A 17,548-nucleotide genomic window follows, 5' to 3' on the forward strand; every position below is an offset into this window, starting at 1 on the left:
TGGGCCAGCCCAACCAATAAAAGAATGGAATCCCCATTCATGCTTATGGGGAATCCGTATGTACGGAAACCCCATAAGCATGAATGGGAATACCCCAAAAAATACATGTACACATCAAATAAATTTTTAAAAATTACATGTTTAAAATTAATTTAAATGCCAGTTAATTAAATATTTAAAACAAAAATTTAATTTTTTGAAAAATAAATGTAAATGTTTTAAAGGAACTAAAAATAAAGTTACCTTATTGCAATGTATAAATGATTGAAAAAATATTATTTTAATGTTTTTTAAAACTTTTACGCTGATAAAAGCAGGCCTTATGCCTGCTTTTACCAAGCGCAAGAATTTCACGGGCATTCGCTGGGTAGGACTTGGGTGCCCGCGGATGCCCTTTTCCCGGGGATGCATTGGTTCTGTCAAGAAAAATCTTGACAGATCACAAGTTCCTGGTTTTCGCACATGCACTTCGCGTGCAAAAACCCGGAACTTGCGCAGCCCTTACGGGCGCGTACGCACCTCGTATGCGCCTGTAGGGGCCACAAATTACGGACCAATATGTATACAATATGAAGATAGTGACATATGAACAGGGGTAGGCCATTCAGTCCCTCAAGCCTGTTGGGCCATGCAATTAGATCATGGTGGGTGTGGACTGGAGATTTGTGGGTGGGCAGGGGACAGGGGGCAGGGATGGGAGTTGTGAATAAAGACCTTATGAAAGCAATAACCGGGTAACATGTGGACCCCAGGATATTGACAGTCCTACCATACTCAAAACAGAAATTACCATTCAAAACAATACAAGTGTACAGCTCATTCATGACCATGAAACCTAGGTCTGTGTTATTCAAAAACATTTTGTTCACAATTATATGTCAGATGAAAATGATTCCAGACCTTGTGCCCAGTTTTGTACCTGATCCTGTCTTATAGAAAAATTAGGTTCTTAAAGGTTACACAATTAATATGTTTTATAAAGAAATGAATCTTTACTAAAATGAACCTTTACCTTAACCAGGTAAACCTTGCAAGCACTAATAAAGTCATAAAGGACTCCATCAAAAGTCTTGTAATGGCGGTCCCCGTATGCTGTACACATCGAAGGGCAGGGTTGGAATGTGCACTGGAATGTGCCCTGCTGGCAAACACTAAAAGGTATGTTACCAATAAGGATAAACTTATGTAAATATTCGATGCACAATTACATTCAGCTTTTTACTACTTAAACTAAAGTTTTTTTCTATCTAGAATAGACCATTCTTTAACTTTGTGACATTACTTCTGTTAGAGCAACTGTTCACAACGTGCACGAGGCTGCCAAGTGCTAATTCTCGAGTTCATATATCAGTGACACTGTTATGCAGGTCTCCAATTACCGCTGATAATACAAACCATGCATCACCAACTTTGCTCACTGAGGTACACTTTATCATTTCTGAAATCAGGTTGATATGTAAATAATGTCTAAAATATCTGTAATGAATACTTTTATAAAGAATAACTATTTCTTGCTGCTGCCAGTCATTTGCGGCTCCAGTTCAGGAAAGGGTGGCTTTGACAAGGACAGCTCTACATTTATACAAATTTTACATATGTTATATGTTAGAAATAAATGTTTTATCATTTGTACTCCTCACATTTGCAACTGCTACAAATGTATTCATTGAGTAACAAGACATCTGTTTTTCGGAATGAAACTATTTTTTACCACTTAGAAACTATAAATCTGTGAAATGTCTGATGTTTCATTGGAACTATTGGGGACTAAAATAGCTTTTCCAGAGTTTGAACAGGACTAGAGGGTACCAGAGCCTTTCAGCCCAAGTATATGTGGGAAGAATTCAGTTAACTGGGAGCCAACAACTGACTGTCCATGTGGTATGTTGCTAAAAAATTATTAAATGAACAACTTTTATACAGCATCCCATCTCATCCAGAATCTACCTTACGTATTGCATTCCATTTGATGCCAAAGTACGAGGTATTGTCCTTCTTTTGCTTTGGATATTTTTCAGCAGCCAATTTGCGATTTATATTCCAATATTGTTAGAAGCTTTTCATGCACCTTTTGTATTTTGAGGTGAGAGTGCCTGAAGCTTTTGTAAACAAAGTTTGGCATTTCACGGTTGGCATCACCCATTACTTGGCTGGTCAGCAAATGTGCTTTTGTTACATTTTCCATTCTGTTTACCCTCTGGTGACCAGTTCTCAGCCTTTAAACTCTTTTTCAAGATTTGTTTAATTGATAAGATGGATTTCTTGTACATAAGAGAGAATCTGGAAAGCATCTACATGAACAATATCTGAATAGGCAAGGTGCACCCAAAAACCTTTTGTTTACATTGCGACTGCTGGAAATCTAAAATAAAAACAGAGACACTGGAAATGAGAATAAAGGGCTTTACCAGAAGCATGAAACTGTATTTCCAGCATTTAGTTTTTATTGTACATTCCAATAAGATTTGCTGTTAATTGTAAGATTCTAAACAGTGTTCCAATCAGTAAATATTACGTCTGATTTGTTACTGTTAAAGTTTTCTTTGTGCTTCAACAGAATAAATTACTTGGGTGATGATATTCCAAGCCCAGTAGATTGCTGAAATCTTCTGTTTCCCTACTTCCCCTCTTCTCCCCAAAATTGGAAACTTGCAAACCAACTAAACTAGTTAATATCCAAGTTTGGTAATCAGATGCTCTATCCTATTTTACGAAATGCATCGTGCATAGTGAAATATTTTATAGATACATTACAGGTTTTCTTTAAAGAGACAGTTTGCTGCATCTTATTGAAGTTAAAATGTATTCTTATTTGCAATGCAAAAACTAAGGTAAATAATTACAACACAAACAAAATTTATATCAAGAAGCAGAACATTTGTGCAGGAGCAAGAGTAAAATAAAACAATAAAAAGGGGCATAGAAACTTAAATCAAGCAGGAGACATAAAAGGGAATAAACATGCTGAAGGAATAGAAAAAACAAGGTGAGATCTGAGAACAAAAAAGAAAGACAATTGATTAAGATGAGGAATGAGGAAAAAATAAACTAACACCGAAATAACAGGGACCATGGAGAAGACACAGAAGAGACACAAGAACTTTGCACTGCTAGAATGAAGGGAGACCTTGGTGAGTGATGGTATCATCTCCCTGTACAGAGTAAAAGGTGATGGTTTTAGGGATTCAACAGAACAATTTAATAAAATGAACATGAAATTCCATCGTTAATAAACTATAAACAGTAATAATTGCTGTCCCTTTTTCTGTAAAACAATACCAGAATTAAAAAACAAAAGCAGACAAGTATAGAAACACACAGCAGGTCAGTCAACATCTGTGGAGCAAGTAGACAAGTTAACATTTTGCAGGTAATCCTTCATCAGATTCTGCTGTGTGTTGTCAGCCTTTTCTGTTGTTGTTTCAGATATCCAGCATTTTGCAGATTTTTGCTTTTTACCAGAATTATAAAGTCCTCTTGAATTGAAGCACTGGGAAAGCCGCTGCCAAATGAAATATAGTGCAAGCCATTGCAACACTAGCATCTCTACATGGCAATACCAGCATTTTTATAACTGCTCTATCTAAATCAAAGGCATTACTAGACAAAAGAAAACATACAAATTTCCTGCTCTGACATTTTTTTGCTACTTTGTTAAACATCCCCAGATTCCTCTGAAGATTCAGCTGAATAAGTGACAGTAAGTAACTCCAAAGGCCAGGAGGATCCTTAGTTTGAGGTCTAATCTATGCTAAGTTAGCTAACATCAGCCAGGATGGTGGCCTTAGTTAAATGAAGGAAAACCGGACATGATTCCCCTTTGTGATCACAATCGAATAACTGCTGCTGGAAGTGTGCACCTGTGACACTGGATGAGGACAGCGTCAACTATCATGCATTCAATGGATCAATGGACCACTGTCTAAGCTATCACTTAAAGAACTGACATTTGGGCAAGGTACCAGAGAGTGCATGACATCTATGTAGCCAAATGCTGTCAAAGAGTCAATGCCTTCAGGAAAGGTAGGAAAAAAAATAGTGGTGAAAAAGTGGAATAAACACAAAGAACCTCATTAACTTAAAGAAAGGAGATTGCATGAATTGGCTAGAAGACGACTCACTCACCAGGTATAACAGGGCGATTTTACTAGGTCACCAGGAAAATACTCCTTTCCCTTCCACAGACAGGGGCATTCATCAGGCTTAAAGCACTCATCTTCATGCTTCACAAGTCTAGTAAAAGTACATACAGATGAAATAACAGTGATTTTTACTGACTGATGGCCTTTTACTGCAACAAAATGATGGTGTTAACCTAATTTTCGCTTGTGTGTAAAGGCATTTTTCCACTCAGTTGAATCCAATTAATTGTCCTCTAATTCTAAGCACGCCATTATAAACGTCAATAACTGAAATATATATTAGAAAATGGTAACACAAATAGTAATCTGTAATAAGAATTGAAGTTTACAATGTACTGTTTCTATTTAAATTTAGGCTAAGGATTAATATTTAGGATTGTGGAATAATTCATAACAATCTATTTAACTAACATTAAGTCTAGCTTCCCTGCTGATTCAGTTCCTGTTTAACGGGGAACTATTACCTTACTTCTTTTTTTAAAAAAATAATGCATTTGATTAGTTTACTCCAATGACAATTTTGGCTCAAATATTTTTTTTAATTCGTTTATGGGATGTGGATGTCGCTGGCAAGGCCAGCATTTATTGTCCATTCCTAACCATGCTTCTTGAGTTCTGGAGAAATCCAGCCTGAAATTTTACTATTTGTTTCAAGATGAGGAACACAGCATTCTTGTCACTACCTTAGTACTGAATGGATTTTCCAGGATTAATATCTATCACAGGTGCGGGAAATTATCGGAAATATTACTCCAACTGACGTACTACAAGATCACGTTTTGTAAGCAAATCCTCTAAAACACACCCATTTAGGATACCTCTTTATTGCAAACCTGTGTCAGATTCTCAATATAAGTATGGCAATAAGAGTCAGGGATATTCATTCCTAAGTCACTAAGATTGCAATTCTGTAAATTGGGTTTATCCAGAACATAGCAGTACATGGTTAGGAATATTTGGCAGAACATTTTACATCTAAATAAACTAATATAATTTTATAAAAACAGAATTATCATTTGTATTTTTGTTTAAACCCAGATATTAAAGCCTAGTCTGAAATGATCTTGGATTCAGATTTGTGTTCAGGACTGCGTTCAATAGTTTGGCCTCGATACTGCAGGGTCCCTGTTCCACTGCTGGAAAGGCACTGGAGACGATTCCTGACTGTAAAGGACTTAATCGCATTCCACATGATAAGGGCGGGGGCATTTACACGGTGAGGGTGGGCAACCCATGCCTATATAGGCACAACAGAGGCTCCTGCCCCAGTGAAGTGGCAGAACTTGGAATGGCACCCTGCTACTCAGAGATGAGTCAGCCGAAGCCCAAATAAACCCAAAGAAGGAATCAGGGGGAAAAAACAGCTGTAGAAATTAAATCAATCCATCTGGGGTCGATTTGCGCTGAATCTTTCTACTTGGGACTTTCACAGCAAGCATATATCCCACTGGGCAATCACTCAGATTGTGCTCTTCCCCTCCACTGGAATTTCAGACCCTGTGCAACTTTTCCTCCTCTTAGCCTTGGAATACAAAAATAGGTAGCGGTCTCTAATTACTTGTGTTGTTTGCTAGCTAACAAAAATGAACAGAAAAAAGCAAAATGGTAATAACATTGCACACTGAATCAAATAAAGAAACCTGAAAAAATCAAATATTAAAATCCCAAGAAATCTTTTTCAACAGTATCAATTTCTATTTAACATAAGCATTTTCTTTCATTTGCATTACACTAATCTTTGGTTAAGTTGGGCAAATCGATTTCTAACTCTAGAATACTTGTAATGTACTTGGACCGACTAGTACTCCATGGTCATATTCTGTTGGAGGAATTGATAATCTGACATTGAGGAATAAGCAAAAGCATCTATTTGATACCAGGCTGTTGAAGGCCAAGGTGTTATCACCTTTTAATTTCTGTAAACTAAAATCAATGTCTCATTCTTGGGTCAGCATCTGAGTCTGTGGATATTAGTTGGATAAACTGGGGAAAATAATGGCCCAGATTTAGTGATAGGAGAACGGTGAGGCTATCAGCGCTCACCATTATTATGGAATAAACAGGATAAATGAGAGTAAACTAGCAAGCGACATAAAAACAGATTGTAAAAGCTTCTATAGGTATGTAAAAAGGAAGAGATTAGCAAAAGTAAATGTGGGTCCCTTACAGGCAGTGACAGGAGAAATTATAATGGGGAATAAGGAAATGGCAGAGACATTTAACAAACTTGTATCTATCTTCACGGAAGAAGATACAAAAAACATTCTGGAAATAGTGGGGAACCAAGGGTCTTGTGAGAATGAGGAACTTAAAAGAATTAGTATCAGTAAAGAAATAGTACTGGAAAAATTAATGGGATCAAAAGCTGATAAATCCTCTGAACCTGATGGCCTACATCCCAGGGTTTTAAAAGAGGTGGCTACAGAGATAGTGGATGCATTGGTTTTGATCTTCCAGAATTCCCTAGATTCTAGAATGGTCCCTGCGGATTGGAAGGTAGCAAATGTAACCCCGCTATTCAAGAAAGGAGGGAGAGAGAAAACAGGGAACTATAGACCAGTTAGCCTGACATCAGTAATAGGGAAAATGCTAGAATCTATAATTTGGGACATGGTAACAGGGCACTTAGAAAATCATAATATGATTGGGCATAGTCAACATGGATTTATGAAAGGGAAATCGTGTTTGGCAAATCTAAAAGAGTTTTTTGAGGTTGTAACTAGCAGGGTAGGTAAGGGGGAACCAGTGGATGTAGTGTATTTGGATTTTCAAAAAGCATTCGATAAGGTGCCACAAAAGAGGTTGTTATACAAAATTAGGGCTCATGGGATTGGGAGTAATATATTAGCATGGATTGAGGATTGGTTAATGGACAGAAAACAGAGTAGGAGTAAACGGGTCATTTTTGGGTTGGCAGGCTGTAACTAGTGGGGTAACGTAAGGATCAGTGCTTGGGCCTCAGCTATTTACAATCTATATCAATGACTTAGATGAGGATAAACTATAATAAACTTGCAGGGCTACAGGGATAGAGCGGGGGAATGGGACTGACTGGATTGCTCTACAGAGAGCCGGCACAGACTCGATGGGCTGAATGGCCTCCTTCTGTGCCGTTATGACTCTATGGGCTGGATTTTATCTGCTGAGACAAGTTGGGGGCGGGACTGCTGCCTTCCGGGTTCTAATCCCGCCCCCAGCGACGTCTGACGCACAGACGCTATTTTCCCCTGATTGGCCTTATTAAGCCCGCCCTGCGGGCTTGCTGACCAAATAAGGGAAAGCCGGTGTCAGATGACGTCAGCTGATGACATGTCATCTGCAGGTTTTCTTAACGGGACATGAACCATTTATTTTTGACCGATGATTTGACAGTGTTTGACAGCATTGTGGTGCTGTTAAACACTGACAATCACTGTACAAAGGTGATCCCTTGCACCCAGGCTCTTCAATGACACTCTCCTTAGGATAAAACAGATGGCGGCTGCAGGTGAGGGTACAGAAGCGATCTGTCACTTCTCCCAATGAGGTGAGGCCACACAAACACTTCAAAGCTTGTCATCTGGGAAAAATGTAAACATATTAAAAATTACTTTCCCAATATTTCCTTACCTCTGATACTCACCAGTGTCCCATTGCATCCTTCACACCACTTCTGCAGCTGTCATCTATACACAATCATTACAACAGATCCACAGCACACCTCATTTACCCTGGCAGGGTTCCCCGACATCGGGAAGCCCACAGCAGAAGTCTCAAAATGGGGAAAAGCCTCTTAACTGCCTGTTAACTACCTGGGTAAAATCCAGCCCTATGGCTCTATGAGGAGACTGAGTGTAATGTATCCAAGTTTGCTGACAATACAAAGTTAGGTGGGAAAGTAAGTTGTGAGGAGGATGCAAAGAGGCTGCAAAAGGATATAGACAGGTTAAGTGAGTGAGCAAGAACATGGCAGATGGAATATAATGTGGAGAAATGTGAAGTTATCCACTTTAGTAGAAAAATGGAAAAGCAGAATATTTTTAAATGGTGAGTGATTTAGAAATGTTGGTATTCAGAGGGACCTGGGACCTGTCCATGAAGCACAGAAAGTTAACATGCAGGTACAGCAAGCAATTAGTAAAGTAAATGGTATGTTAGCCTTTATTACAAAAAAGGATTGGAGTATAAGAGTAAAGAAGTCTTATAGGGCTTTGGTGAGACCACACCTGGAGTATTGTGTACAGTTTTGGTCTCCTTACCTATGTCAGGATATATTTGCCTTAGAGGGGATACAATGAAGGTTCACTAGGTTCCTGGGATGAGAGGGTTATCCTATGAGAAGAGATTAAGTAAAATGGGTGTATATTCTCTGGAGTTTAGAAGAATGAGAGGTGATCTCATTGAAATGTATAAAATTCTTAGAGGGATTGACAGGGTAGATACTGGGAGACTGTTTCCCCTGGCTGGAGAGTCTAGAACTAGGGGTCATAGTCTCAGGATAAGGGGTCGGCCATTTAAGACTGAGATGAGGAGAAATTTCTTCACTCAAAGGATTGTGAAGCTTTGGAATTCCCTACCCAAGAGGGCTGTGAATGCTCAGTCAGTGAGTATATTCAAGACAGAGATCAGTAGATTTTTGGATATTAAGGTAATCAAGGGATATGGTGATAGTGCCATGACCTTATTGAATGGCAGAACAGGTTCAAAGGGCTGAATGGCCTACTCCTGCTCTTATTTCTTATGTTCTTATACAGCAACTTCCGGTATCTGCACATGCGCAGTTAAATTCGGAAATCTGGAAGTTGCTGTCTGATTTGCCCTGCACCTCCATAAGCTTCACTCCACCAATAGATTCGGCATTAAAATACATGAAAGGTGTGCAGTTGCAGTACTTGCCCACTAAACAAGCCAGAAAAAGTTAGGGCTGGTGCATTCAGGTGTAAGGGAATTTTTAACAGCGTGATAAGTCTTAATTACTGCCAAACAACCTCTTTGGATGTGACTTTCACTACTTTGGAGGTTTGAATCTGTCATATATCAAATCAGCATGGCTGCCGTTTATGCTGTTTCACCTTGGACCTCAGATGAGGACCAAAATGAGCCCCAGCATAAACAGCACATGCAGCAGCGCACATTGCTGCCTGGGATGGACTCATCATCACAACATTTAGTTATGTTGCACCACTGTACCCATCTGGCAGCCACATGCTGAACACACTTGCACCCCCGCCCCCCAGCACAAAACAGTCCTCAATCAACAAAGCATCCTTTTCACAGACACCCATTGCTCAGATTGAAATCTTATCTTGCCATTCATCACCAGTTGGCAGGCTGCAGGCAAAAACGGGCAAGACTGGAAAGTAGTGCAAAGAAATGATTTTATATGTGGATCAAAACTTACACATTATCTTATTATTGTGACATGTCTAACACACCCATGTGCATACACTTGTGAAACTAAGAATCTTTCATCTTACTTTTCCTATATCTCCTACAACATGCAACCCCTGTGGCTCCAGCAGAGGTAGAGGCAGGCTGTTCACAACCCTGCTTTGACTGCTCAGATTAGCTCTTGGCCAACATCCTCTGGGTTTTGGAGCCCGTGAGTGCCCCGCCAGAGACTGGTCCATCTGCACCTGCGCAGGGGCAGACTCGGCCATCGAGAAATGAGGCAGCATGTGGGGTACTGACTGAGGGTGGGGGGGGGGTGCGCAACGGGTCATAAGTGGAAGTGCTTTGAGTAGAGTCCGCACCTCTATGTCCCCTTTCGCCATCATCCCTCTCACGGCCCACCCAGACGTTCCTGCTAGCAATGAGCTGGAGAGCACTTTTCTGCGCATCAGTGGGGCGCTGAACGGCCAAGGCTAGGTTTTGATCCATCCTAGTTAAGGCGGCATTCAGAGTGCGCAAGCGCTGCATTTGATGCTCCATGCAGATGGCCACTCTTTCCATGGACAAACACATCATCGCTAAGGCCTGAGACATCATGCCAGTCATTCTTGAGATGGACTCCTCCATTCTCTCTGCAAGTGTGCACATCATAGCTCGAACTCCATCCAGCATCTGCATCCAGCGGAGCAGAGTTTGGAGTGACCTGTGCCCTCTGACGAGGAGTCTCCACTGCTGTCCCTGTCTCCATCATCTGCTCTTGCTCACATGTGATCTGTCAGATACCAAGTGACATCACAACTATCTGTCTTGATGGTCCCACCGACGACGGATGGACAACATCTGTTGAGGGTGACTATGAGGGAGCGGCGTGACATTGCATTAATATGATGTTAAGTGCCAGTGGTGGATGGTCAAATGGGGATGCATAGACAGAGCAGGATGGGTGCATCTGCAAGGTACGTTGGTGTGAGGAGTGATGTGCAGGAGTAGGCTTGCGAAGGCAGAGTGAGGGGTTTTGGGGTGACACACACATTAGGATGTAGTGGAATGTGCCATTGTACTCACCTGTCCTGCCCTCATGAGGTCATTAAATCTCTTCTTGCTCTGTATCCAGGATCGTGGCACCACACTCCTGCCGCTAACAACCTCTGCTAGCTCCAGCCATGCCTTCTTCATCAGTGAAGCTGGCTTCTTCCTCCAGTCAGCAGGGAATAAAACCTCCCTGCGGTCCCTTACACCTCACAGCATGAGGTCCAGGGAGGCATCAGTAAAGCGGGGGACAGCTTTCGAACATTGAGACTCCACTGTAAGCACCTACCTATCTTTCTCCCACCTCCACAATCCTTCAACTGTGATCTTTCCAGTGTTCCTTTAAACACCTCAGCTGAAATAGACTCATGTGTTAATTGGTCTGGGAAACCCGGAAGTCAGATGCTAATGCAGTGGCTGGGTTAAAAAGCCACTGACTGACGCACTGCAACAACTTCCGGGTTTCCCGCGCATGACCGAACACCCCCGCCCCCAGCACGTCGCAAGGTAAGTATTCTGGCCTGCATGGCTCAGTAAGGATTCTTCAATCTGATTGGTTGAAGAGACATGCTGTTGCTTGTTCTGCTCACACACCCCACAGATCCCCTGTAGATGGCGCCGCACTGAAAAGGATCTCTAGTAACCGTAAATTGCCACTCAAAAGTCCACGAAAAGTCTGTGGGCAGCTGTAAGCGTAATGAACGGCAAGCGCTGACTGCAAAATCTGGGCCAGTGTATCCGAGGCACATTTAAAGCAATAACTAATTGATGGATAAACAAATAAATATGATTTTTTTTGATTGCCTTCGTGCTCATCAAGGTGAGAGACATATTCCATTTTAGGCACTGAGTGTTGGCATCAAGCATTCCACATGTGATGTATGGCATCTTTAAATGCAAAGTATCCCTCCCTTTATTCTTCTCCAATCTCATAGGGGTTGGGGGAGAGGATAGAGGAGTGATGATGCACCATTCCAGGATTGGACGGGCTCAATGGACCATCTGATCTTTTCCAGTCCTGTTTTCATACATTTCCTATTTAATGGCAATATTTAGTGGTGACAGTGTTAAAACAGTAGGGGAGGGGGCCAGGAAAGAAAATTATACGTCAGTTGTGCCAGTTTTCCACCTTATAGAAAGAGTGAATGAAATATTTAGCTAGATTTATTAAGAAATCAACCTACAGATTGTTAAGGTCAATTAAGTAAGGCCTTCATAGTAATCTGGCAGTAAAAACCTGTGCTGTTTCCCAGTGATTTTAAGGAGAATGATCAGGGTACTTAGTGTTCACCTGCTGAGCTGAGTTATTTCAATGATGGACTGCCAAGATGTTGCAGTAATATCAACACCTACAGCATGAAGATTAACAGTAGAGGTACAGCCACATAAAAAGAGAGATAGGAGCAGCATCCTGACAGCTGGCTATACAAATAAGATAAATGTTCAGTTCTGGGTCTGGTGTTTTTGTAGTGTGCCTTCTTGGTTCTCCTTTACCACTTCTGGGCCCATTTGTATTGCTCAAAAATCACCGCCTTCCTCAGACTGATATCCGACTTCCCCAGACTGATCTCCGCCTCTCCTGGAGCCCTGCTGATCTTGCAGCCATTTGTTGCTATACTGCTTCTCTTCCTGCACGTCCACATGGCTACCTGGCTGCCTGCTGGCTCCCCACAAGTGATCGACTATCAGTCAGAGATTGAACTCAGTGAATCTTCCCTGGAAAATCCAGTAGCATGTTTAAAAATAGCACATGCAACATGAATGTTCTGTTATTTTCATAGCTTTCTATATACATTCACATGGATTTACTCTTAAGAAAACATCAACTGTTCACAACACCAGTTGTTTCCCCAGAACAATTGACAGCATTGTGAAGCATAGATTTTTGTTCCACATTGCCTTCAGGAATGATTGGCATTGGTCTGCTCCTCAAGTGATTTATAAAACCCGTTGATGTAATTGTTTGTTTTTTTCTCTGGATTATTGATGTCCTAGATTAAATTTATTATATATTGGTGGCGTTGATTTACTAGATTTAATTTATGATCAAGATATTATAACTGACCCGTGCCTATGTCGCTCAAGAACTACTGGCCTTCCACACTTGTTAAATACTTACCAAAAATGTCCAAAAACTATATTTTCTCTTTACAAATACTGCCTGACCTGCTATGTATTTCCAGCATCCTCTGATTTTATTTCACTATAACTGAAGCCTGTAACCCGTCATACAAACATTATTTTTAGTAAAATTAAAAATTCCAACATCCTGCTCTGCTATTGAAGTCAGAGATTGGTAATGAGTGCTCCATGCATGCATTCAAGTCCACAACCATCGATCTCTACCTTCTCCATTCCAGTTGGCACTATACTGGTACCTTAAATTTTGGGCTTTCTCCCAACATTACTGTCGATTGCGCAAAGCAAAAGAATGGTGTCAGAGGCCGGGTGGGGGAGTGGGGGGGGGGGGGGGGAATGTCCGATCGCAGGGGGTTGGCAAGGCAGGGGCACTGGATCCAGCAGGTAAGTGGAAAGGCACTTACTTCCTGGATCTAGCAGTCCTCACCTTCCTTTAGCTGCTGGTTTAAATTTAAAATGGTGCTTCAAAAAAAAGCACGCAACTTTATTACAATACTTAAAGTATCAACCCGCCTCCTGGGAGCAGGTTGGCTGCTCGCTCCCCTTAAAACCGGAAGTGGGCGGGTTGGGGGTCGGGAATCAGATTTCTAATATGTTAACCTCCCGCCCGACCCAAACCCACCCGTTTTTTGGGGTTAAAATTCCCCCCATTGTTACATTCATGCTAAAAATAATAGGTAGATTTATTTACAAGTAAAATGCGACATAGAAGCAACAAAGACAGAGTAGGTTACCGAAGGTATAAATCTGTGGAAAATAATTGAATCTGTCCATAAGGGGTTAAAATACCTTTTTGCAATATACTTTTTACACAATTAATTATTTGATGAGACTTTTGGATGAAACAATCTTTCATAAGCCTTTGACAATGCAATGTTTGTGTGTGGGTGATGGTAGTCCTATGTTGGACTACAGAGTCGTGTCAATTTCAGAAACTGAACTGAATTAAATTAAAGATGTTGAAAAAAGTCTGCACAAAACATTCTAGGCCAACATGACTCCAAGTAAAAAGTTGTCAATCAATCAATTTCAAAGACCCAATGGTCAGAGGTATTTGCAGTCTATACTAATGAACAAGTTGACAATTTGGATAGAATTTATTAATGCTTTAAACTACGTAATTTTTGAATTTCTCATAGAACAAAATGCCCTTGATGGTTCAGCATGTAATGCATTTGACTGTAAAGCTTTCATCCTCTGATACTTGCCAGTAATTAAAACCATTTCTATGTCTGACTGACAGGATCTGGAATTTACAAATAAAAATACACATTATTCTTCAATGGTCCAATTTAGAACCAGACATCTGCATCATGACTAATCTACAGATGCTCCTGCGTCTTGCAGACAGCTGAGCTCCAATTTTCAATTTTTAAGGTTAATATGGAAAGACAGTTTTGAACTTAACCCTTGCTATTTTTAAAACACATTTAACCTGTATATCTATGATCATTTTTTTTTAAGTTTCCGTAATTTAGCATAGGATGCCATCACAGCACAATATGACTGGAGCATTGATGGGCATAGAGTAATAATTTTGCTTTCATTTTTCAAAATAATATTAAAAATTAATGAACAGTTTTAGCTACATGTTCAGGCCACAGTCACATAAGAAAGGTTTCTGAAAAGTGTTTCTGAGCACCATCTGCTTTGTTTCCAATTCAATATTTTTGGAACAGTTTCATGATAACATAGAAACACCCAGTAGCACTTCATTCCCACTGGTGTATAACTCCAGGACTGAGAACTGTGTTCAAAGGAAATACAGCACATTCACTGAGCTGCAGAAGCCGAGAGTTTCATCTGCGTTATGTTACACTACAGATAGCATAGATGTTAACAGATTCCTTTACCGACAAGCCAAGACGACAGATTAATTTCTGTGATCAAAGGATTTTAAACAATCCACCATTCACCCTCTCATTGAGGACCAGATTAAACACTTTCCAGAAAGCAGCGAACATTAAATCTCAGGTTCATATCAAACAAAACTGATTTGTCAATCAAAGCACAAACTATGATTTCCTGAAACCGGAGAGACTTCTTTTACAAAGTAAAGTATGAACATGCAGTTATGTTTGGAAGTCTTCATAATTTGCTGCATAAAATTCTTTCCATTATAGTTTGTTATTAAGTCCTGACCAGCTCCCCCAATGTCTTAAGGGGTAAATGCACTGACTGGTGTATCTCTAAGGCAGGTAGATAAGAGGGTCCAAAGTTCAGTACCTGGTTTGTTTTGAGTTAGCTAATCTTAGTCAGTGCAGTAAGTGGGGATGTTGCACTTGGTCTTAGCACTGCTCAGCTTGGGAGGGGAAACATTAGCCAGCATTCTCATTACTGAATGCTATTCAGTAACGTCTACTGGAAAGTGCACATGTGGGGATGTCAGGCGAGGCCAGCATTGGACTGTGCTGTGAATAGCCTGCTGACCCTCATTATCTTGGTTCATATATGAAGATCGGGTTCCTGCGCAAGGTACCAGAAGTTTGCTAGCACCTGTGCAACCACAGACCCTGATATATGCGGAGGCAAAAAAAAGTTCAGTGCTGTGATAACCTTCACTGCTGCTGGCAGTGCTATCCTTGTGGTCAATGTTGTCTCCAAGTCAGATTCTAATAAACACTATAACTCAGTCACTGTCTCCCGAATAAAACAGAGCTTGTACAGGCAATTGTCTAAGAATAATTCCAGGGCTTGCACTTATGGTTCCATGGGTAAGGAAACATATCACACATCCTTACATTCATCCTCTTCTTCATTTCCCCAAACAGTCAAACAGAAGAGCATCCATAGCAATTCCCACATTTAAGATTTAGATTGTAACAATCAAAAGTTTAGGTTTAAGTATTTACTTCATGAAAGGTCAGAATGTCACTGACCTTTATCACTCATTTTATATGATATGAGCAAGCTGAGTTCCCAGCTTGTTCTCAGTAAGAAAATTGGGAAATGCAACAAGGACTAATTTTCATTTTATTAACAATAATTTCAGCATTTAAATTAAGTCCTTGTACATTTTGTATGACAGCACTTCAGATGAGTCTAAAAGGTTGAACACAGTGCATTTCAAGCAGGGAGTTGGTGAAATGTATCCTCACCCAATCTGCACTGGTGGGACCAATCCTGCAGGCCAGATAATCCATCCTGCAAGTACTGTTTCAGGGGACTTTTCTAAAGAAGGAATGACGGAAATTAGTTTAATTCTTTCTTAAATTTTATATATTTCTTGACCTTATCCATCTGTTCAGGGTATAGATTTTGATGATAATTAAAGGCTCCCCCTTGTAACAAGCAGAGGTTCAATGTTCTTTCCTGCAGGCAGCCAGGAGTCCTGCACCACTACAGTTCTGATAATGGAGCAGAGTCATCAGAATTTCAGAACCTATTTATTTTCCAGGAAGCGGTCAAAAGAAATTGCTGCATCTTCTATGTGAAGAACTCTTATAAACTTCTTTAAAATTTATTTTAATGCCGATGTGAATCCGAGCATGTCTCTCTTCTTGCAATATCGTAATTTCAATGCTGTTAATCCATCTATCTCTCTAAATAGAACATGTAGGTTTTCTATATGCATGCACTTCTTGTTCATTTCACACATTTATTTCCTGTGCCATGATTTTGTGTCACACCTACTTCCATACTTATCACACCTGAGTTTTACTTTTAACTGATAGACAGTAAGGTATACATACTTACCATTGTACTAACATTTCAGTTAGTCCAACCCCGGGTGATGCTGCTGCTCCTCCAAAGTCTGTCTCTGAAGATCACTTTTCAAGATGGCACTGCAGACACGTTTATATTTTAATTTCTCTTTACCCATGTTCCCAGCAGCTAACCTTTTTTGTTTTATTTTTAATTTTTAAATTCTTTTCATTTATTTACTAAACTTCCACCTCCGAGAGGCTTTCACCTTCCCACTTACTTTCTTTTCCCAGGCCTGTCTCTCCTCTGAAGTCTCAGGACATAAGACTTAGACTGCCTGTAATTCCCATCAGATTTGGCACCTCCTGCATACTCCCCCACCCTATTCTCTACACTCCACTTCTCTGCTCAGGCCTCGGCCCTCACGCCACCTACCGGTCCTCCCTTCCTGTTGGTGATGTTTGCCAGCTGCCCAGTCCTAGGTGGTCTTAGTCCAAGCATTAAGCCAGGAAACCCGCAATTTGTTTATAAATTGCTTATAATGCCATGGTGAAGTTAAGCAAGCCTGAGGAAACAGATAGGATGGGTAGGCTTGGGGCAAAGTAGACAGCTAAGGATGGCAGTGGCCTGATGCCTATAGAAGTGGCAACTGGGTAATAAATGAACTAAATGTTACATAAAGTTAAATTAAGAGATTCAAATTAAAGACATTTTGCATAAACGTAAACTAAAATAACTTGCCTGCAAGGATCAAGAAGTGTAAAATAAATATTAAAATGTAAATTTTTGCAGCACTATTTGGAGCAATGGCCTTAGGAGGTAGAGCTTGGAGGAGCAGCAAAATGTTAAGAGGACTGAAAGCTAAATGTAATTATAAGTATACAGCTAAAAGCAATGCCCAGAGGTTACACCCTGGCATGACAAAATCATGTTACAGGAAATAAGTGTGACAACAACAACAACTTGTATTCATATAGCACCTTTAACATAGTAAAACATCCCAAGGCACTTCACAGGAGTATTATAAGACAAAAAATTGACATCGAACCACGTAAGAAATTAGGGCAGATGACCAAAAGCTTGGTCAAAGAGGTAGGTTTTAAGGAGCGTCTTAAAGGAGGAAAGAGAGGTAGAGAGGTTTAGGGAGGGAGTTCCAGAGCTTAGGGCCTAGGTAGCTGAAGGCATGGCTACCAATGGTTGAGCGATTATAATCAGCGATGCTC

General features: G+C 40.4%; 1 protein-coding gene across 1 annotated transcript in view; it reads right to left on the minus strand.

Moving 5' to 3' along the window:
- otog (otogelin) overlaps nucleotides 1–17,548 on the minus strand; it is a 332,167-nt gene that overhangs the window by 178,805 nt on the left and 135,814 nt on the right. Inside the window, exons 20-21 of the mRNA XM_086008512.1 lie at nucleotides 4,126–4,233; nucleotides 1,013–1,151 (exon numbers count right to left, since the gene is read on the minus strand). Of these exons, the coding sequence (XP_085864638.1) occupies nucleotides 1,013–1,151; nucleotides 4,126–4,233 (247 nt within the window). The remainder of the gene's footprint in view (nucleotides 1–1,012; nucleotides 1,152–4,125; nucleotides 4,234–17,548) is intronic.

Source organism: Somniosus microcephalus, chromosome 15 (genome assembly GCF_052327205.1).
Source record: "Somniosus microcephalus isolate GS21.2 chromosome 15, FLI_Smic_1.0, whole genome shotgun sequence".
Lineage (NCBI taxonomy): Eukaryota > Metazoa > Chordata > Chondrichthyes > Squaliformes > Somniosidae > Somniosus > Somniosus microcephalus.